The sequence below is a fragment of the Leopardus geoffroyi genome, chromosome B4, assembly GCF_018350155.1.
Source record: "Leopardus geoffroyi isolate Oge1 chromosome B4, O.geoffroyi_Oge1_pat1.0, whole genome shotgun sequence".
Lineage (NCBI taxonomy): Eukaryota > Metazoa > Chordata > Mammalia > Carnivora > Felidae > Leopardus > Leopardus geoffroyi.
Window position 1 is genome coordinate 91,127,745 of NC_059341.1, and position 18,625 is coordinate 91,146,369.

Below are 18,625 nucleotides of genomic sequence, written 5' to 3' on the forward strand. Positions count from 1 at the left end.
AGAATGTTTCAATAAGGAAAATCAACTATATAAGATGTCACGAAGAGGCATTGACATTCAGTTCTGCAAATTCCATGGTGGGGGGTGGTATTAACGAATAATCAATACAGAATGTTACTTAAGGAAGGACTAGTAGTCTTTTTTTTTTTTTTTTTTTTTCAACGTTTATTTATTTTTGGGACAGAGAGAGACAGAGCATGAACGGGGGAGGGGCAGAGAGAGAGGAAGACACAGAATCGGAAACAGGCTCCAGGCTCTGAGTCATCAGCCCAGAGCCCAACGCGGGGCTCGAACTCACGGACCGCGAGATCGTGACCTGGCTGAAGTCGGACACTTAACCGACTGCGCCACCCAGGCGCCCAGGACTAGTAGTCTTAATTGAGAGGTGTCTCTGTGCCAGGTGCTCCTCTAGTAGCAGTCTTGCAAGGAAGCTTTTATAAATTCCGTGTTTACAGATAAGATTCTCAAAGCTCAGAACGAAACTTGCCAAATGAAACCTAACTCGTCAGTGAGAAAGTTTGAATTTGAACTCTAGTACCAGAAAAGCAAAAGGAAACTGTACTATGTAAACACAACAAAATGAAACAGTCATACTGAAAAATTCTGAAGGCATTGTTTGTAGTAATCAAAAATGATTGATGCGGGTTTTGCTTTCTCATTGGCACTTTTTAAGTATTAAGAAATACTTTTTAGATGAAACATATAATGTAGATGCTATGAGCTATGAAATCAGTGTACATTTTAGAATAAAAAGATTTATGTTTTATATTGGAGATAGAAGTCATAAAATGTTACTGTGAGAATGAATAAATCCCTGTATTTGACTAGATGCTTTTCAAAACAGGAATCCTGAAAAAAATAGCGTTCAGTAAAGTTATAATTGACATCAGAAGATGGGCTTTTGTCCATATTTCTGTTTTAATTATACCATTGATGTACCCTAATGGACACAGTGTAACCTTTGCATTGCCAATATTAGGTACACTTCTTTATGTCCTTTTCTTACTTTGTATGTGAACTGAATAATAAAATGTAGATGCTGCAGAATGTAGACAAGAGGGATTTTAGCTTAACGTTGTCTCCAGCTGGCTGTCTGACCTTTGATAAGTCTCTTTATCTCTGTTTTGCTGTTTACAGAATAAGAGATTTGGATCAGTTCATTGTTTCTCCCATTTTTTTTTCCCACTGAGATACACATGATGGCTGATACTTTGTGAGCAGCATAGTCACATAGTCATACGGCAGATTGTGATTATAGACTCGAGGAACAGATGGTCTAGGCCGCACATTCCTGGTTCGAGTTCTAACTCCACTCTTCTCTCTCCCACTCAAGAAAACATGTCAGAAAACTAGTAAAACCAGGGTGACGTTGTTAAAGAGATAACTCTAAATACATCCTAGTTTTCTTAAAAATCTTATTCTCAAACTTTGACATCTAAAGTTAATTTTGAGGTGCCTGGGTGGCTCAGTCGGGTTAAGCCTCTGACTTCAACTCCGGTCATGATCTCATGGTTCATGAGTTTGAGCCCCATGTCCGGCTCTCTGCTGACAGCTCAGATCCTGGAGCCTGCTTTGGATTCTGTGTCTCCCTCTCTCTCTGCTCCTTCCCCCACTCATGCTCTGTCTCACATTAAACTTTTAAGTAAGTAAATTTTTAACAAATTACTTGTGAAACACTTCATAACTCATATTTTACCCGTGGTGGGTGGTGAGTTCATGTTCAAAAACTGATGTGTTAGGTGTTCTCTAAGATTTTTTTCTAGTTCTAAACCTATGTAATGATACATTTCTGTTATTGTCAAGCATTTCCAAAAGGTCTAATTCTTTGGTTATTCCACTTGCAGGTTTTTATTGGTAGGCATTACATGGATTAATAGTACCATGTGTATGATATAGGTTCAGAAATGTTGAGTGAATTTATCAACAAGTTAATTTCCCTTTTGTAGCTATAACACTAATTCAGAATTTGTTTTCTTCTCCTTTATCAGTACACGTGATTTTGTGAATTTCAAAGATTGGTGCTGAGAAAACTGGGTTGTAACATTCTGATTGTTACTTTCAGAAACCTGTCATGACTACCCTCTTCATTTTGATAAAACAGTTTAACATTTCGCATTTGTCCACAGACTATATGAAATAGGAAATGTACTAATTACCTCTAGAAGTAGTGAGAAGTCTAAATAGACTACTGATATTATTTTCTAACCACTTGTTTCTCAAACATCATGGGATAAATTATACATGTATTTCTCTGTTCATTGTTCATTTATTCCACAAATATTTATTGAAGATTCATTGTGCTGGCTATGTGCCAAGCAATATGCCAGACTAGCAGTTCTTGAAGTGTGGGCTGAGGACCCTTAGAGTCTCTTAGACCCTTTCAAGGGATTCATGAAGTGAAAACTATTTTCCTACTAGTACCAAGATATTATTTCCTGTTTTCATTGTGCTGACATTTGCACTGATGTTGGAAAAGCCAAAGCGGATAACACTGCTGGTATCTTAGTACGAATCAAGGTTTTGTGGCAACAAACTTTATTAGTAATCATTTTATGCTTTATTAACATACCCGTGCGAGGAAAAAGCCATTTTCACATAAGAATGTCCTTGATGAAGTAGTAAAATTTATATTAATTTTATTAAATCTTGACCTTGATTACATATCTTTGTAATATTCTGTGTGAAGTAATGGGAAATGCATTTTATAAAGTGTTTCTGCACACCAAAGAACAATGGTTGTCTCCGGGCAAAGCACTTGTGCAATTGTTTGGAACACCATTTTGCTTGACAGAATGACCAACAGACAAATTGTGCTTATTTCGACTTGGGTTTGGCATGCATTTTCTTAGTGAATGAAGTGCTGCTGCCACTTTAAGGAAAACAGCCGACGGCATTGTTGGTAATGATAAATTCGAGCTTTCAAGGTAAAAAATAAAAGTTTGGAAAACTTGTGCCTGCCACCATGAGCTTGTTTGACAGCTTCTCAGTGTTTAAAGACTTTTCTGATGAAATCAGCAGTGATATTAATGAATATAATTTTTGATATTGATAATGAAATGTGTCAACTTAGGAAAGATCTGCATCACCCAAATGAACATTGCATGATGTTATAAAATCACGCAAAGTTAGATGATCCATTCAAAATGCAAGATAGACCATTGAGTTTAATGTAATTGTATGAAAAGTTTATTGATAATAGTTTCAGATGATCATTTCGTTGAGTTTTGGTATAATATCAAAGAAGAATACCTATAATTCTCTGAAAAAGTTATTAAAATATTCCTCCCTTTCCAAGAACTTACCTGAGTGAGGCAAGATATTCATATATGCATAGTTTAGCCAAAACAACATATCACAACAGATTGAACACAGGACACATGAAAATCCAGCTTTTTTTTTGTTAAGCCAGATAGAAAAGATTTGCAAAAATAAAAAACTCATGTTTTGGATAATGCAGTTATTTTTCACTAAAAATGTCATTTAAAATATTTATTTATTTATTTATTTTTTTTTTAATTTTTTTTTTTTCAACGTTTATTTATTTTTGGGACAGAGAGAGACAGAGTATGAACGGGGGAGGGGCAGAGAGAGAGGGAGACACAGAATCGGAAACAGGCTCCAGGCTCTGAGCCATCAGCCCAGAGCCTGACGCGGGGCTCGAACTCACGGACCGCGAGATCGTGACCTGGCTGAAGTCGGACACTTAACCGACTGCGCCACCCAGGCGCCCCAAAATATTTATTTTTTTAATTGAATACGCAAATATTTTTGAAATTACTCATTTTAATTTTCAATATGCTAAGTATTGATAGGTATGACCATATAAACAGAAGACATCCTGAGTCCTTGATAGTTTTTAGGAGTGTAAAGAGATCCTGAGATCAAAAATTTAAAAAATTACTAACCCCAGAGATATTTAAGGGGAAAAAAAAAAAAGCTCTTTATGTAGCTTTTCTTTGGTTCTCAACACCCCTGGTTCTCTGCCACTCCCTCCTTCGAAGTTAGAAGCAATATTCCTTTCTCTATAATTCCATGTACTTTATTTCCACCTCTACTAAGGAAGGCATTTAGTGCATGTCTTCTGTTTCCATCTAGGTTAGTATATTTTTTGGTAGCACAGACTATATCTTACATCTTTGCATATTCATCAGCTCTTAGCACATTGTTTTCCCCAGGAATGTATATAGATGAACTGAGTAACTTTTTAAAATTCCTTATCATATTTGTTTTTTAAATTCCACATATGAGTGAAGTCATGATATTTGTCTTTCTCTGACTGACTTATTTCACAGATGAACATAGGGGAAGAGAAGGAAAAATAAGATAAAAACAGGGAGGCAAACCATAAGAGACTCTTCGAGAACAAACTGAAGGCTGCTGGAGGGGTGTTGGGTGAGGGGATGGATTAAATGGGTGATGGGTACTAAGGAGAACACTTGTTGGGGGGGTGCCTGGGTGGCTCAGTCAGTTAAGCGTCTAGCTTCAGCTCAGGTCATGGTCTCCCCGTTCATAAATTTGAGCCCTGCATCGGGCTTTCTGCCAGTCAGCACAGAGCCTGCTTCAGATCCTCTCTTCCACTCTCTCTCTCTGCCCCTCCCCCACTTGTTCTCTCTCTCTCTCTCTCTCTCTCTCTCTCTGTCTCTCTCTGTCAAGAATAAACAAATATTAAAAAAAAAAAAAGGAGGGCACTTGTTGGAATGAGCACTGGGTATTATACGTAAGTGATCAATCACTAAATCCTACTCCTGAAACCATTATTACACTATATGTTAACTAACTTGGATTTAAAAATAATGGTAATAAATAATTAAATAAACTTTAAAAACTTCCTTATCTTCAAAGTGTTATCTCTAAGTGGTTTGGAAGATTGACTTAGGATTCTGAATAGCCCAGGATTCTGGCTGTTTCTTGTAACAAATGCAAACAGATCTTTGCTTAACAAAAGGGATGTCCAGTAGCTAATGGCCTATTGACTGCAAGAAGTAAATGACGTAATTGAACACTTCATTCAACAAACATTAGCTGAACATAAACTGTGCTAGGCACTGTGCTAATAAGAACAACAATATTTTTATAGAACTTTATGGTAGACATTTAGATTAGTGGTTCTCAACTGGTGGCCCATGATGTTTCTTCTTTTCATAATGGAACAAAGGCAGCAACAATGAAAAAATTTTCCCACAAAACTAACTATATTCTATTCAGAATATTTCTTTTTCTAGTCTTGGTGTTAACAGTCTTTCTTTTCTGATAGTATGGTGAGATTAGGGTTTGGGCTTTTGTTTTTATTTTATTTTTATTTGACAAAATTCAAATTTGTCTGCTCTTTGTTGACCCCAGCAGTTTTCGGGGGATATTTTACCAGCCTGTGGAAAACCACTGATGTAGACATTCTTTTGGTATTTATTGGAAAGAGATTTGACCTTTAGGTTTGACATTTTAAATCCACTAGGACAATCAGCTCATTTATTCTGGGGCTAATTATCAACTTCGCGAGTTCTCTGGATTCCGTTTATACCATCTCTCTTTGGCAGTTTATTGTTCAACTGCAAGGGAAAAAGTAAAAGGAAATAAAAATAAACCCAAACCAAAAAACCAACAAACTAATTTTAGTCAAATTTTTGGATGGCAGAGTTCTGGGGGGAAAAAAAGATGGGGAAGAAGTAAAAATTTTTGACCAAAGTAGGGCATTTGAATTATCTTTGGCTCTCAAGTCAGATTGTGTTTTCAACTTCTCACCTCTTTGTAGGAACTGCTGATTCCTGTGAAAGAACCAATTGGTTTTAATTCAAATTCTCACCTTTAAGCACTGTTAGCAGTTGAGACAGCAGAGATAAATAGCAAGGTGGGAAATGATGATCCATGGAGTCAGTCATTCATGGAGTCATTCTGTCACTCAGTACATGAGTGGTTATTGGGTGCCGGATACTGGGATACCAAGATAAGAAAGATACCATCACTATGCTTAGGAACTCTATAATCCAGAAGAGGGAGACAGAGACATAAGCAATTAGTGCCCTGAAAATTGTTTTAGGGGATGTGATAGCGTATTGGCCCCTCAGTGGAGGCCAGATGGGAGAGGTTAGGAATGGTGACGAGGAGAGTAAGGATATGGAATGAAGAAGGACGTGAAGGTAAAAGTGGGAAACAGTGAACTTACTTGGGGGAAATTATGAGTATCCCGGTGTGGCAGGAGCATGGGGCAGGGTGGGATGCAGAGGTATGGTAAAAGAAAAGTCTCAAGAGTTAGGTGACAGATAGATGTGGAACTTCAGATGCTTTGTTTACGAATTTGGACTTCACCCAAAAGATTTACCAGAATGTGTTTTGTGGGGTGGTGATAGGAAAGAAAGGGTTTTGTATGGTCAAAACGATTTGAGAGGCACCAGTTGAGACAGTTAAGCAGGTATTTACTGTGAAACCTCTTGGATTATTTATATTGGATAGCATTTCCACAACTATTTGACTACAGACTTGTTTGGAAGGGTATCTCCTGTTTCTCAGAACATGGTTTGGGAAACCCTGAAATACGCATTGGGGAATCAACAAAAAGTTTTAATCAGAAAGTTATGGACTATCATGTAATCTGATTCTATTCTTAATGCATGGTGTGATACTGCGTTAGATGTTGTTCAACCAGTGTTTAAACACCAGATATTTTCAAAATGATGTGCTAGATATTCTGGGAAATTAGAAAGATGCATAGGGCGTGTGTCTGGCATTAAAAACACAACATGTTGATTACTTATAAATGTTATTCTGCTAGGCAATTATTTGAATCAGAGGCAATACCAAAGTGAGGAAGTTGAGAATAAACTTGGAGAATTAGATTTTTGCTCAGTGCTAATTTCTTCAGGGTGTTTAATGTCAATTCTTTCCCCAAAAATTGTCACTTCTCAGATGCATGTGCTTCTTTTGCCTCTTTTTGGACTAGGGTTGTTTCTGGCTAGGGCCCTCACCCAGGCAGCTCAGGGAGGGTAAAGGGAAGAAAGCTGCCAAAGGGAAACTTGTTTTTTTTCCGGGCGTGTGGGGAGGTGTAGCTATTGAGTTTCTTGGCCCTCAAAAGTACTATATTATCAACATATTGAAGCTTTGGTAGATTCAAGGGGAGTCAATTCTAGACATCTTTAGGAGATATCCCGAAGGTGTATCCAAGGGGTTTAGAGAAAAAATAATGAAAGTGAAAGAGAAAGGGAAGTTGCACCTGGTGGACAGAAAGAGCAAATCTAGAAATCTGAGAACGTCTTGGACTTTTTTTCTTCCGTAAGTCCCTACTTGTTTCACTCAGTGTCAAGGGAGAGAATCTTCAAATAATGTTCTTGAGTTAATTGAATCCTTATTGAATGTTTATTGTCAGTCACATTATCTAGTAGGGAAACATGGAATCAAGTATTTAGAGTGGGTTGGTACAGCCTCAGGCTTTCATTGTCAATTGTATTGTGTGGTTAAGAGCACTGGCCCTGGAACTAGATGGCCTGTGTTCAAATCTATTAAATCATTTCAGTCCAATTACTTAAGTGCCCTAGTCCTTAGTGGATGTAGGATTTTAGCCAAATTACTTAACCTCTCTATGCCTCTACATCTAACAATGGGAAAATGATCATATGTATCTCTTAAGGCCATGAGGGTTAAAAGAGCCAGTAAATTGAAGTGCTTAGAGCAGTGCCTGCCACACGCCAAGGGTTTCATGAACGGTTAGCCTTAGGATATCTCGATCCTACCATTTTTGTTAGGGTAATAATTTACTGTGGAAATGCATCAAAGAGTAGTAAGTTTTTCTGGCCTAAAAAAGATTCTGTCTTTGGAGAATGGCCTGCTATATCTAAATAGGATTGGGTGTAAATGGGCTGTTAGAAATGTCTAATTCATGTAATTTTAAAATACAGTGAATATTTGTGCATGTAAACAACAATAATAATAACAGCTAACATTTGCCAAGCATATACTCTGTGCCAGAAGTTGTTCCAAGTGCTTTTTATCAGTTCATTTATTTTAGAGTTGAAACTGAGGCACCGAGGGGGTGAGCAGTTTGTCCCAGATAACACAGCCAGTTAGGAGCAGGGTCACGTTCAAACCCAGGTCATCTGACCCCATAGCTCACGCATCCGCTGTGCTAGCCCATCTTTTGTGCAAATGTGTTCTGTATTTTAGATCACTTTGTCAAAATATTTAATTCCATTTACTGCAAATGTAAGTGGAAAACATTAATTAAAACATAAATCAGTTCAGCCTGAAGATAGTTCTTTTTCTGTCCTAGAGTTGCTCTTGGCATCACGTTAGAGCCATATTGACTGTGATTCTTGTGTTCTGTTGATGTAGAAGATTGAGTTGGATTTCACCAAGGCATCTGGATGCACGTGTCCGTTCTTTAGAACTGTTTTTCACCTTATATCTTAGCTACATATTTTCAGAGTAGTGTGTAAGTAATGTCACTTTACATGCAGTTTGCAAAATTAGCTGCTTTTTCTGCTATAACTAGGGTTAGAGCTTTAAAAATATAAGGGTTCTATCAAATCCTCACCTATGAGATGTGTGCTTCGTAGGATTTTAAAATGGAGAGCATTGTGATGAATATGCTTTTTGCATTCTTCAGTGCAAAAATACTAGACTGCTCTAAAAGTTGATCATTTTAGTTGTTCTACTTTCTTGGTGCGAATGTAACACTTCAGGGGTTTGCTTTTAAAGAAAACTGGGCAAAACTAATTTACCACTAGATGGAGCCCTGGCTCTTTGGGTAGAAAGAAATGCACCAGTCTGGACGTTAAATCACACAGTCATATCACGCTGGAGGGCCCCCCGGTATTCGAGGCCCCCAGCTTTTAATTGTAGAATGCATCTTTGTTCTTTGCCTGACCTGCAGAGTGACATCACTCCCTTTCTTCCTGTGTGCTGGCTTTGACACAAGCCAGATGGCCGAGGCCATCGGTAGGCGCGCAGGCCGCCTGGTACCGCAGTTGATGAAACAGGATAGGAAGACGTTTTATGGTCAGCTGTGGGAGCACAATGAGGCAGCAGCTTCGCTAAGTAATTACATTCATCGTGCACACTTTATTCCTCTCGGAGAAGGTCACATGGAAAAAAAAATACGTTTTTATTTATAGCGTTGTGAGGTATAGACCTTTGATCTTTTATTAGTCAGTAGTCTGCTCCAAAGGAATGCTCTTTTCCCTGTTCTGCAGTCACTCGTGAAAATGACATGTTTATTTATGTTTAATGGTTCTTTTCGGCTGTGCATTGTGATACTTACCTTCCCTCTTCCTCCCTTTTGTCTCCAGTTCATAACACAAAAATGTTTTAGGTTTGTAGTGAGTTTAGTTTGAAGAAGTCAGAGTTCAGGTATGTTAATACAAGCAGATTTCTGTCAGATATACTCCAGAGTGATTTGGTAAAATACATTACTGTTTATTATGTGTTTGTTCTTCAAGGATGTCAGAAGAGACCAGGAACAGACTTTTATTCTGGGGGGATGAGGGCCAGGAAATGAATAAGACTTTCATTTTATGTCCATTTTTGGACATTTAGTGGTTAAGGTCACTTGTGATGCCAACTTAAAATAAATTATTAGAAGTTAGTATTAATCTAGTATTTTCCAGGCTTCGTTTGAAGTTTATCAGTGGCCAAGATCGTGCAAAACTTGAAGGAAAATACCAGCTGAACTTTTCTCTAAAGTTTAACACTTACACAGTTTTGAGATTCTTCCACATAGATTCATTTCCAAAACCTTTATAAAATAGTTTTAGCCTTTTTAAGGCTAGGTTGTGAATATTACTCACAGAATTGGCCTAGAAATTATAAATGACAAGATCCGTTGGAAATTCCTATTTGCTATGCTTTGTTCAAACTCAACACATTCTAAAGTGAAGTCTCCTGGTTGTCTGTAGGGTATTTGGCTCTCTATTTAAAAAAAAAAAAAAAAAGATTAAGAAAGAAACTGTAACAAAAGGATTCTCTTCATCTTGCAATATTTTACAGTCTTCTTCAGGGAGGGAGATTTACAAATAATTGCTGGAAGGAGGCAACATGGTATAAAGGAAAGAGCGTGGCTTTGCAGTGAGATAAAACAGGGTTTTCTAATACCTTTTCCACTGGTTATTTGCTATGTGCCCTTGGACCTTTGAGCCTCGATTTCCTCACATATGTACTGGGGGATAAAACCTACCTCCTAGGTTTATTGTAAGAATTAAATGATACAATGTGTGTATTAGGCCCCAGACGGTTCCTCTCACATGGTATGGACTCAGTAAATGCTGATTCTTTTCAACTGTTTTAAACTTGGTCTCTTTTCTGACCTCTTGCAAAGTGTGTTCACAGATTACACTTTTATATCTTGTATGTTTTTTTCATAAGATGTAAATAAGCCTGGGTTGCAAGTAAGCTCACCATTTGAAAAATAGGCATTTGAAATTTATTACCACTGTGTGTATGTGTTCAGTTCCAGATAAAACCGTAACCATCAATTGTGCAATGAATGTGGTTAATTAACATTTGTGATGTTTTAATTTGTTTTTGTTTTCTTTTTTTTTCTCCTACTCAGCTCTTGCCCCTGTTCTTTGCCTCTCGTTTTGTTGGTGAAGATATCACAGTGATGTCTGCATTCAACCTGCTGCATTTGGTGACAAAGAGCCAGCCAGTAGCCCTGCGAGCCTGTGGGCTTCCCTCAGGTTGCTGATTCTTGTCCTGTACCTAGTGAGGGCACTGGTCTGGGTGGGTGTTTCTGCTGCAGGAAATGATACACCAGAACGTTTTGCTAAATTCCGTTTTCTTTCACTTGGACCCTAATTTGAAGACGGAAATTGGTTATAAATCACCACTCTACTTGGAGTAACACTCATTTCCACAATCCTTATAACCCTTGGAAACATTGTCCAGTTTCCTTGTTCAGTTTATAATTGTCACTAATATTTCATGATATCTTCTTGTTCTTTAATGCACACTACACATCTGAAAATCATAATGTTCATGAGAGGCTGGCAGTCTTCATAAGAAACTGCCCCAAATCACCCAAATAGGATATTCATCTCTTGTTGAAGGATAATGAAAATGGTTTTCGTTTCACATGTGGCCATTACTTTGGGAACAGAAAAATGAAAATGAACAACCGTAGTATAATACAGTTACTTATTTATTATAGTCAAAAAGAAATGATGTTGTACTTAACAATGACCAAATAAACAGAACATATATAGCATGCATGTGTCAACTGGTTCTTAATTTAGAACCACTCACTATACTTTTAAAAAATGTGATTTTCAGCTTGTTACACAAATGAGGCATGAAAGTCCAAAATTGCCTTATGTGCCTATAGCATGAACTTAATATTTTACTTTTATTATGAAAGTCAGAATGGTCAGATATTTTGTGTGAACATTATTATCAACATTATTTCTATTTTCTATTAATATACATATCTCTATTGCTATATTGTCTAGAGAATTTAATTCCAGCTCATTAAACATTCACTGAATATTAACTGTGAGTGCCGGGCATTGTGTGGGGCAGTGAGGATATAATGATACAGAAGATCAAGCTGATTTCTCTAATGAGCGCAGGGTGGAAATGGTGCTGTGTGAAGACCGTTGAACTGTGTGGTGATAGGGCTGAATGACGTTAGGGGAATTCAGAGAAGGGTGGTCCTCGTTCTTTGGTTGGGGGGAAAACATTTGGAAAGGAGGGAAGGTCTCTGAAGTTTAAAGGAGGGCTTCGTGGAGGATATAGTTTCTAAGCTAAATCTCAATCTATAAGCATCAGTTAGCCAGGTGGCCAATGAGTGGGAAGGACAGCTCTCCGGTATGGACTAGCGTGGGCAAGACACGAAGGCCCGAAGGAGCAAGGTACGTCTAGTGAGAGGCAGGTTATTTAATATGGCCAGCTTGGGTGGGGGAGCGCAAGCGCGAGGCGAGGAAGGAAGGTAGCCAGATCATGAAATGTCTTAGGTGATGTTTTAAGGAATTTAAATCCTGGAGAAGGGGAAGAAGGTGAAATAACATGACTCGGTTTGCATTTTATAAGGATTATTGATTTAGTATGATGGAAAGTCCATGCTGGTTCCAGATGTTTCTGAGAAGGCTGGGATGGCAGCCTGATTTGAAGGGTGGCTAAGGCCTTTGTTTTGAAGCTGTATTTGAGTAGTAAACGGCTCTTGTTTTTGTTGTTGTTGTTAAATAGATTTTATGTCTATTTGTGGTGACTTGAGAGGCTAATGAAGCTTCATGCATTGAGGGCCCCAATCACTCTGTCAGTACTTTTTCCTCCCTGAGCCAGCCATGCCCCTGCATTGCCACCACGGAAAACACAGGGGGAATTTGAGTTTGAGGCTGGAGGGGACTCAGAAGGTGCTGAGAGCCTCAGGTTTGGAAAGAAGGGGGGGAGGGACTCGAGAGAGATTCAGGTTGTAGAACTGACAAGGTTTACCTGCTGAATTGTACATGAGCTTGAGGGAGAACAGCAATTAACGCGGTCCCTGTGCCATGTGGAACTTTTTCCTAACTATGCATTATATATGAGAGTTATTTAGTTTATATATAACCAGGTTTCCCGCTGAATAACACCCCAAAGTGTGAAAAGCACCAATATTGTTCTTGTAACATGAGTTTTCTATACACAGAGGAGGCTGAGTATTTACAGAAACACCTCATTAGTTAATAAATAATTAATAATATATTCCTTGAGATATTAGAATCATGGAATTAAAGGATTTCATGATGGAATTGTTTAATTGAGATATAAGTGTCTTTAAATTTTGGTATCAAAATGATTCAACAATAAATTCGACAAAACTGATAATTCTTGAGCGGTAACCATTACTGCACAGGGCTTAAACACACAGATTCTGGAGTCTGAGTTTGAAGGCTGGCCGTGCCGCTTAACTGGCTGTGTACTAGGTCTTCCTCATTTGTAATATGAGAGTTAATAATAGCATTAGGTTGCTGTAGGGGATGAAGTAGATGAGGATGTGAAAAGTGCATAGGATAATGGCTGGAATTCAGTAAGCACAATATATAAATGTTAACTAAGTTCACTGTAGGTCTCTGTGTCTATCTATCTTATCTATTATCTATCGATCTATCATGAATTTTCCTAGTATAATAGACTTTTAAGAACATTTAAATATGTCCTATCTTTCATTTAACTATTTTCACTTTAATACGAACCACAGATGCACTTAATGTTTGAGAAATAACCATCTCAACCTGTTTTTATAGCTTTATTTTACTTAATGCATCCTGCTGAACCGGAATTCAAGTCCTGTATACATGTTTCTTTTATTCTAACTATCCAGGACTGATGGAAGCTCAGTCTCTTGCTTTTCTGGCCTGCAAATCCATTTTAATCCGCTAGATGAATTGGCTAGAAGAGTATTCCATAATTCCTTAGCCATTCAAGCACCAGTTACTTTTTACAGTGTTAATGAAAGTCAGTCTTCCAGCATTTACATATTTTATGACTTGAATATTAGTAAAATTGTTACCATCCACTTCTCTAACAGAATTCTACTGTTAGAAATATAGAAATGTTGGGGCGCCTGGGTGGCGCAGTCGGTTAAGCGTCCGACTTCAGCCAGGTCACGATCTCACGGTCCATGAGTTCGAGCCCCGCGTCAGGCTCTGGGCTGATGGCTCAGAGCCTGGAGCCTGTTTCCGATTCTGTGTCTCCCTCTCTCTCTGCCCCTCCCCCGTTCATGCTCTGTCTCTCTCTGTCCCAAAAATAAATAAACGTTGAAAAAAAAATTTAAAAAAAAAAAAAGAAATATAGAAATGTTGAAGAAATAAAGTTCAATAGCAATAAAACCAACTATTTATATTTTGAAAAGAGAAGTTGAAGTGGGCATTCTGGTCCTTATTACTTTGTGTAAGTACGGAGGGAAGAGGCCAATACTGGAGATACGGGAAATTAAGGTGAAAGTCTGGAGTCTTGCTTTAATTTACTGTTCCCTGGTCAAAACCTATTACAACAAAATTCTCTGTAAATCAAAAAGATTTCTGCTCCCTTAGCCAGTACCCTACTAATTTCAGGTATTATTCAATACAAAATAATTCCAGAACTAAAAAATAATTGGAACAGGCTCTTAAAATTGATTATAACTGGATTGACCTGTAGGAAGGCCACATCCCAGAAGAGTGATCTATCATTTTTCAGCTTTGACTTCTTTTACTTCTTATTTTTAAATAAAGCATAATTTTAATTTAGAGCTCATTAAGTGCATCTGAGTTATGGTTCATTCATGTTTGTAATTAAAGGTAATTTCTTTCTCTTTCAGAATTTTGTCTTAATTTCCTATAACAGTTTCATTTTGTATTAAAAGAGCACTGGGATAGGAGTCAGAAAACTCTAACCACAGCCCTGTCGTTAACTTGTGTGACCTTGAACATGACTGTAAACCTCTTCAGATCTCAGTCTCTTTATCTTTAAACGAAGAATTCAAATTAGATCATCTATTCAGTTCTGAGATTCTGTGATTTTATTAACTGTTACTTGTTTTTATTTTTGGCTTTGGCTTAATCAAATCTGGAAACTAATTAATGGCTAGGAATTTATAGAAAAATCTGCCACGTTGTGGTGGGAGAACAGAAATCTTTTCCACATTTGAACATTAGAATTCCTTACCACTAAATCAAGACTGAAGCATTATCTGAGGAGGGATTAGGGAGCACAGTTTTATACATAGTTTCAGTGCTTGATAAAAATTAAGTCTAATTGTAGCTTAGACTAGATAGCATGGTAGCCCCCAGCCAAGTGAAAGTATTTGTCTAAATAGTACTAATTACGGTGATAAATCATACTTCTCTTTAACATCATACACATAATATGTGGTTGTTACTTGACTTCATTGGTGTATTTTACAGTCACCATGGATTGAAGAGCCACATGGCTCTTGGGCAGCTCGTAAAGATACCATATCATAATATTCTAATGTAGAAATTACAAGCCTTAGAGATATTTTGCAAATGGTGTTTGCAAGTCATAGAATATCATCTGTATAACTAGAACTCTCTAGAGCTTAGCACAATGCCTGGCACTTAATAAATATTTGTTAAGTGAATGGATAAACATTTGGAAAGTTTACATGTAGGTGAGGTGATAGCTAAAACAGAGAATACAAATTTACTTGAGCTTCTTTTGCATGGGAAGATTAAAAGTAAAGTTTATAGTTTGGTTGGCTTTTGAATATATTATGGAAAACAATTTCCTTTCTCTTTTCTCACTTTATTGCATTTTATCCAATGCAGTTGATACCTGAGATATAAAACACATTGTAGCTTAACAGAGAGCAAAAAAGGGGTAACACAGATTCAATATATATTATCCAGACTTGTTTTTATTTTTTTTTTTCTCTCAAACAGTTGGGGTTTTGGTGGTAGATAAAATTTTGAGGAAGGGAATAAGTACATACTATGCTTATTATGAGAATTAGGAATTCCGGCTCTTTTGATCACTTTTCTCTGGAGCAAATTAATGTTGTTTGCTGTGCTTTAAAATTTGCATTTGTAAAGAGGAACTACAACAGATATGCACCAAAGCACCATCCACAAGTAAGAATAATTACTGTCCAAGTTTGAGCTGGCAATAGTTCATTAATGGCATCTAATATTATATTTACTTACCTTGAAAAAAAATAATTGAAATCATCAGTGTGCTGTTCATCTACTGCATAGGCTGGCCTTCTATTCCAGTTTTATTTTTTAACCTTTTATGGTTAAGAAAAGATGAACTGTCTTCATGATTCTTTGATAAAAGTTATGACTCTTCTCTCCCAGAAAGTACTTATGTGCACCTACACACAATTTTGTATGTAATGCAAAGGTTTTTGCTAGATATTCTGAAACTCGTAAGGGAAGGGCTCTTTGACCACAGGTTCAGAACCTGTGTTCTAAAAGATACACGTGAAACCGACATAAAAAACTCTGATTAGAACACAGTAATCCTGATTTCTTTATTCATATCACCAGTGGAATTCTCGGCTACATATTTGGATGAATGCCCTCCATTCTTCAGTTTCACCATTGTCTTACATGTTCATCTTACCTAACTTCTTTGATTACATTAAAATGCTTTGAGGGAGATTTCTTTTTAGAGAACATAGTGTTTAAAAAATAGACATACAAATTTCAACTCACACAATTCACAAAATAATTCGCAATTAATTGATTGAATGGTACCTACTTTTCCAGTAGATGGCGCTAGGTTTACATTCTTTCACAGCATGAACGTGTACTGCTCTCATTAGCACATAGGTGCATTGTGAAAACTTAAACAAAAGTATGTCAAGAATATTACGTTAAGAACATGTGGATTTACAAACCACAAATTTTTCTGCTTATATAATGTTCAAACAATATTTGTAGAGTGCAAAACCTTTTTCCATTTTCATTAGGATCCAAGTCCCTTATGCTTGGACATCTCATCGAAATTGTCTTTCATGTGTGGACTTTCTATAAACTGAAACAAGTTTTCATAAATTAACTTATCTTAAATCCAAATAGTGATTTAACAGTAATTTATAGTATTATATGCAACTAAATTTTCTTCAGCAGACCACCCAAGAATGAAAGAAAATTTCACATTTTGTTTTGCTGTGTTTCAAATTTTTATATAATCTTGAAAATGTTATTAGTTTAACATGTTGATTGTTATGCATGAATAGTTTTTTACGTGAATTAAAATATTTTTGGAAACTAAGAAAAATTATATTTAAAATGTTGACTAATGAGTGCTCTGATGCAGCTATTTTTTTTCTAAAAAAATGTTTTAGTAGCTCTATGACATAATAAAGTTTTAATGTTAATGTTGAAAACTTGCTGTATGACATCCAATTCCCACATGAGTTTTAAAAGTTATTTGCGCACAAGGCTAAATTATAGAACAGTACATCTGTATGAATAAGGTGTTGGGCATATGGTTTGTTAAATGCGGATTTTGTTAATTTGTTGGTAAATATGGAATAAATTCTTCATATGTACATTAGTAATTACCAAATATGTAGCAACATCTAGTAGCAACAGAGATGAAAATGGGGACAAACAAAAGAACAAATTTTAGTTTGAGAAATTCACTGGTCAGCTAATTAACAATGACTGGAAAGAATATAAAACATATGAGTTCTGAAAACAAATGATAATTCTACAGGGTTAGATTATCTAGACAATATGGACTTTGGGGGAATCTTATAAGTGAAGTTATTAGATGTCTGTCCATCTAAACATGTTCACAGTAATGTTACCTATCAGATCATAGAAGGATTTATTCAGATAAGCCTGAGCCACCTTTTGCTGTCATTAAACATATGTTTAATGAAGGAATGAGGACTGCATGGCAGTTCCCGGAGACTCTCTAATATTGAGGTTACATACTTGATGGACCGTCATCGTCGGTCTCTTCCAGTTTATAGCTTCATCCTAAACATTTTAATTAGGGATTAAATTTCCATGACTGTTTTTGCCAGATACAGTTTAATTTAAAGTGCTTTGAAATAAAAAGATTTCACTGAGATGCAATGGCAAATTATTTCTAATTACTTTTTGTGCCTTTGCATTAAAAATCAAGCATTTATTTAAAAGATGAAAATTTCCATTTGTTTATTTTCAACTCCCTAATATTTTTCTCTTTTCTTTTTTTACATTTAGTATGTTTGCACTTGTGTTAGTCACTTAAAAATGCATGTTATAAAAAATATACCATGAAATGATGAAGATATCAGTTATTTAAGTGATTTGTAAGACCTATACATTTATAGAATTTAAATTCACTCAACTGTTAGGATAAGCATTTCCTTCAACAATAGATACATTTATTATATTTAGCCACATAATTACAAACAGAATGGAGTGTTAATTTAAATCATTAGAGTATTTGAAGAAACAGATTAGAAGCTTAGTCTGTACTTACTAGGTTATTTCTACCACCAATTTGCTTTCTGGCCCCATGAATCTGTTTTGTGTCCTTTATTCTTTTCTTCATCTGTAAACTAAGAATGATAGAACTTTCTTGTCAAACCTTTCACAATTAGATATAACCCTCAGGTGTTAACATTATCTCACATTTCCCAGAATTTATTCTGTGTGACTTTAATCCCCGGCTGTAAGGGGAATAAACTGGAAAAATTAAAAAAGGAGGGGGGTGGGATGTCAAAAAAGTCTGGGAAAGGTGATCGGCCAAAGTCTATTTGTAATGTAGGAAATCCTTGGTTCCTGCCAAGTGATCCCTGGAAAGGCAGAAATTTTTTGTCTCTTATTAGTTCACAACTGCATTTCAGCAAGTAGAATTGTGTCTGTCACATAATAAGTGTTCAATAAATATTTGTGGAATTAATGAATGGGTGTAAATAAGTAGTATCAGCTTATGTATCAAAATAATGGCACATTGTAAGTAATGTGATCTCTGTTTTTAAGGAATGTACATTCTGGTGAGAAAGATGGCCATTTAAGTCCCAGTTTTGTTATCTATAGGATGAAAGAAGTTATATAGTTGATGGTTTTATGATTCTATATAAATATTTCCTCCTTTGTTTGCTCTGGTGGGAGGGAGTAAAAGAAGTGAGAAGCGCCGTGCCTCTCTCTTTCTGCGCAGAATGGCAGACTGGCTTCTTGGAATAGGATCTGAAGCAATGACAGTTCTTCTGAAGGATATT

General features: G+C 36.6%; 1 protein-coding gene across 3 annotated transcripts in view; it reads left to right on the forward strand.

Moving 5' to 3' along the window:
• MSRB3 (methionine sulfoxide reductase B3) overlaps positions 1-18,625 on the forward strand; it is a 175,705-nt gene that overhangs the window by 20,376 nt on the left and 136,704 nt on the right. For 2 of the 3 annotated variants that reach the window (XM_045464861.1, XM_045464864.1), the window contains exon 2: positions 10,535-10,661. The exons of the other annotated variant lie outside the window; for it this stretch is intronic. In XM_045464861.1, coding sequence (XP_045320817.1) covers positions 10,586-10,661 — 76 coding nt within the window. In that variant the 5' untranslated portion in view covers positions 10,535-10,585. The remainder of the gene's footprint in view (positions 1-10,534; positions 10,662-18,625) is intronic. 3 annotated transcript variants of the gene reach the window in all.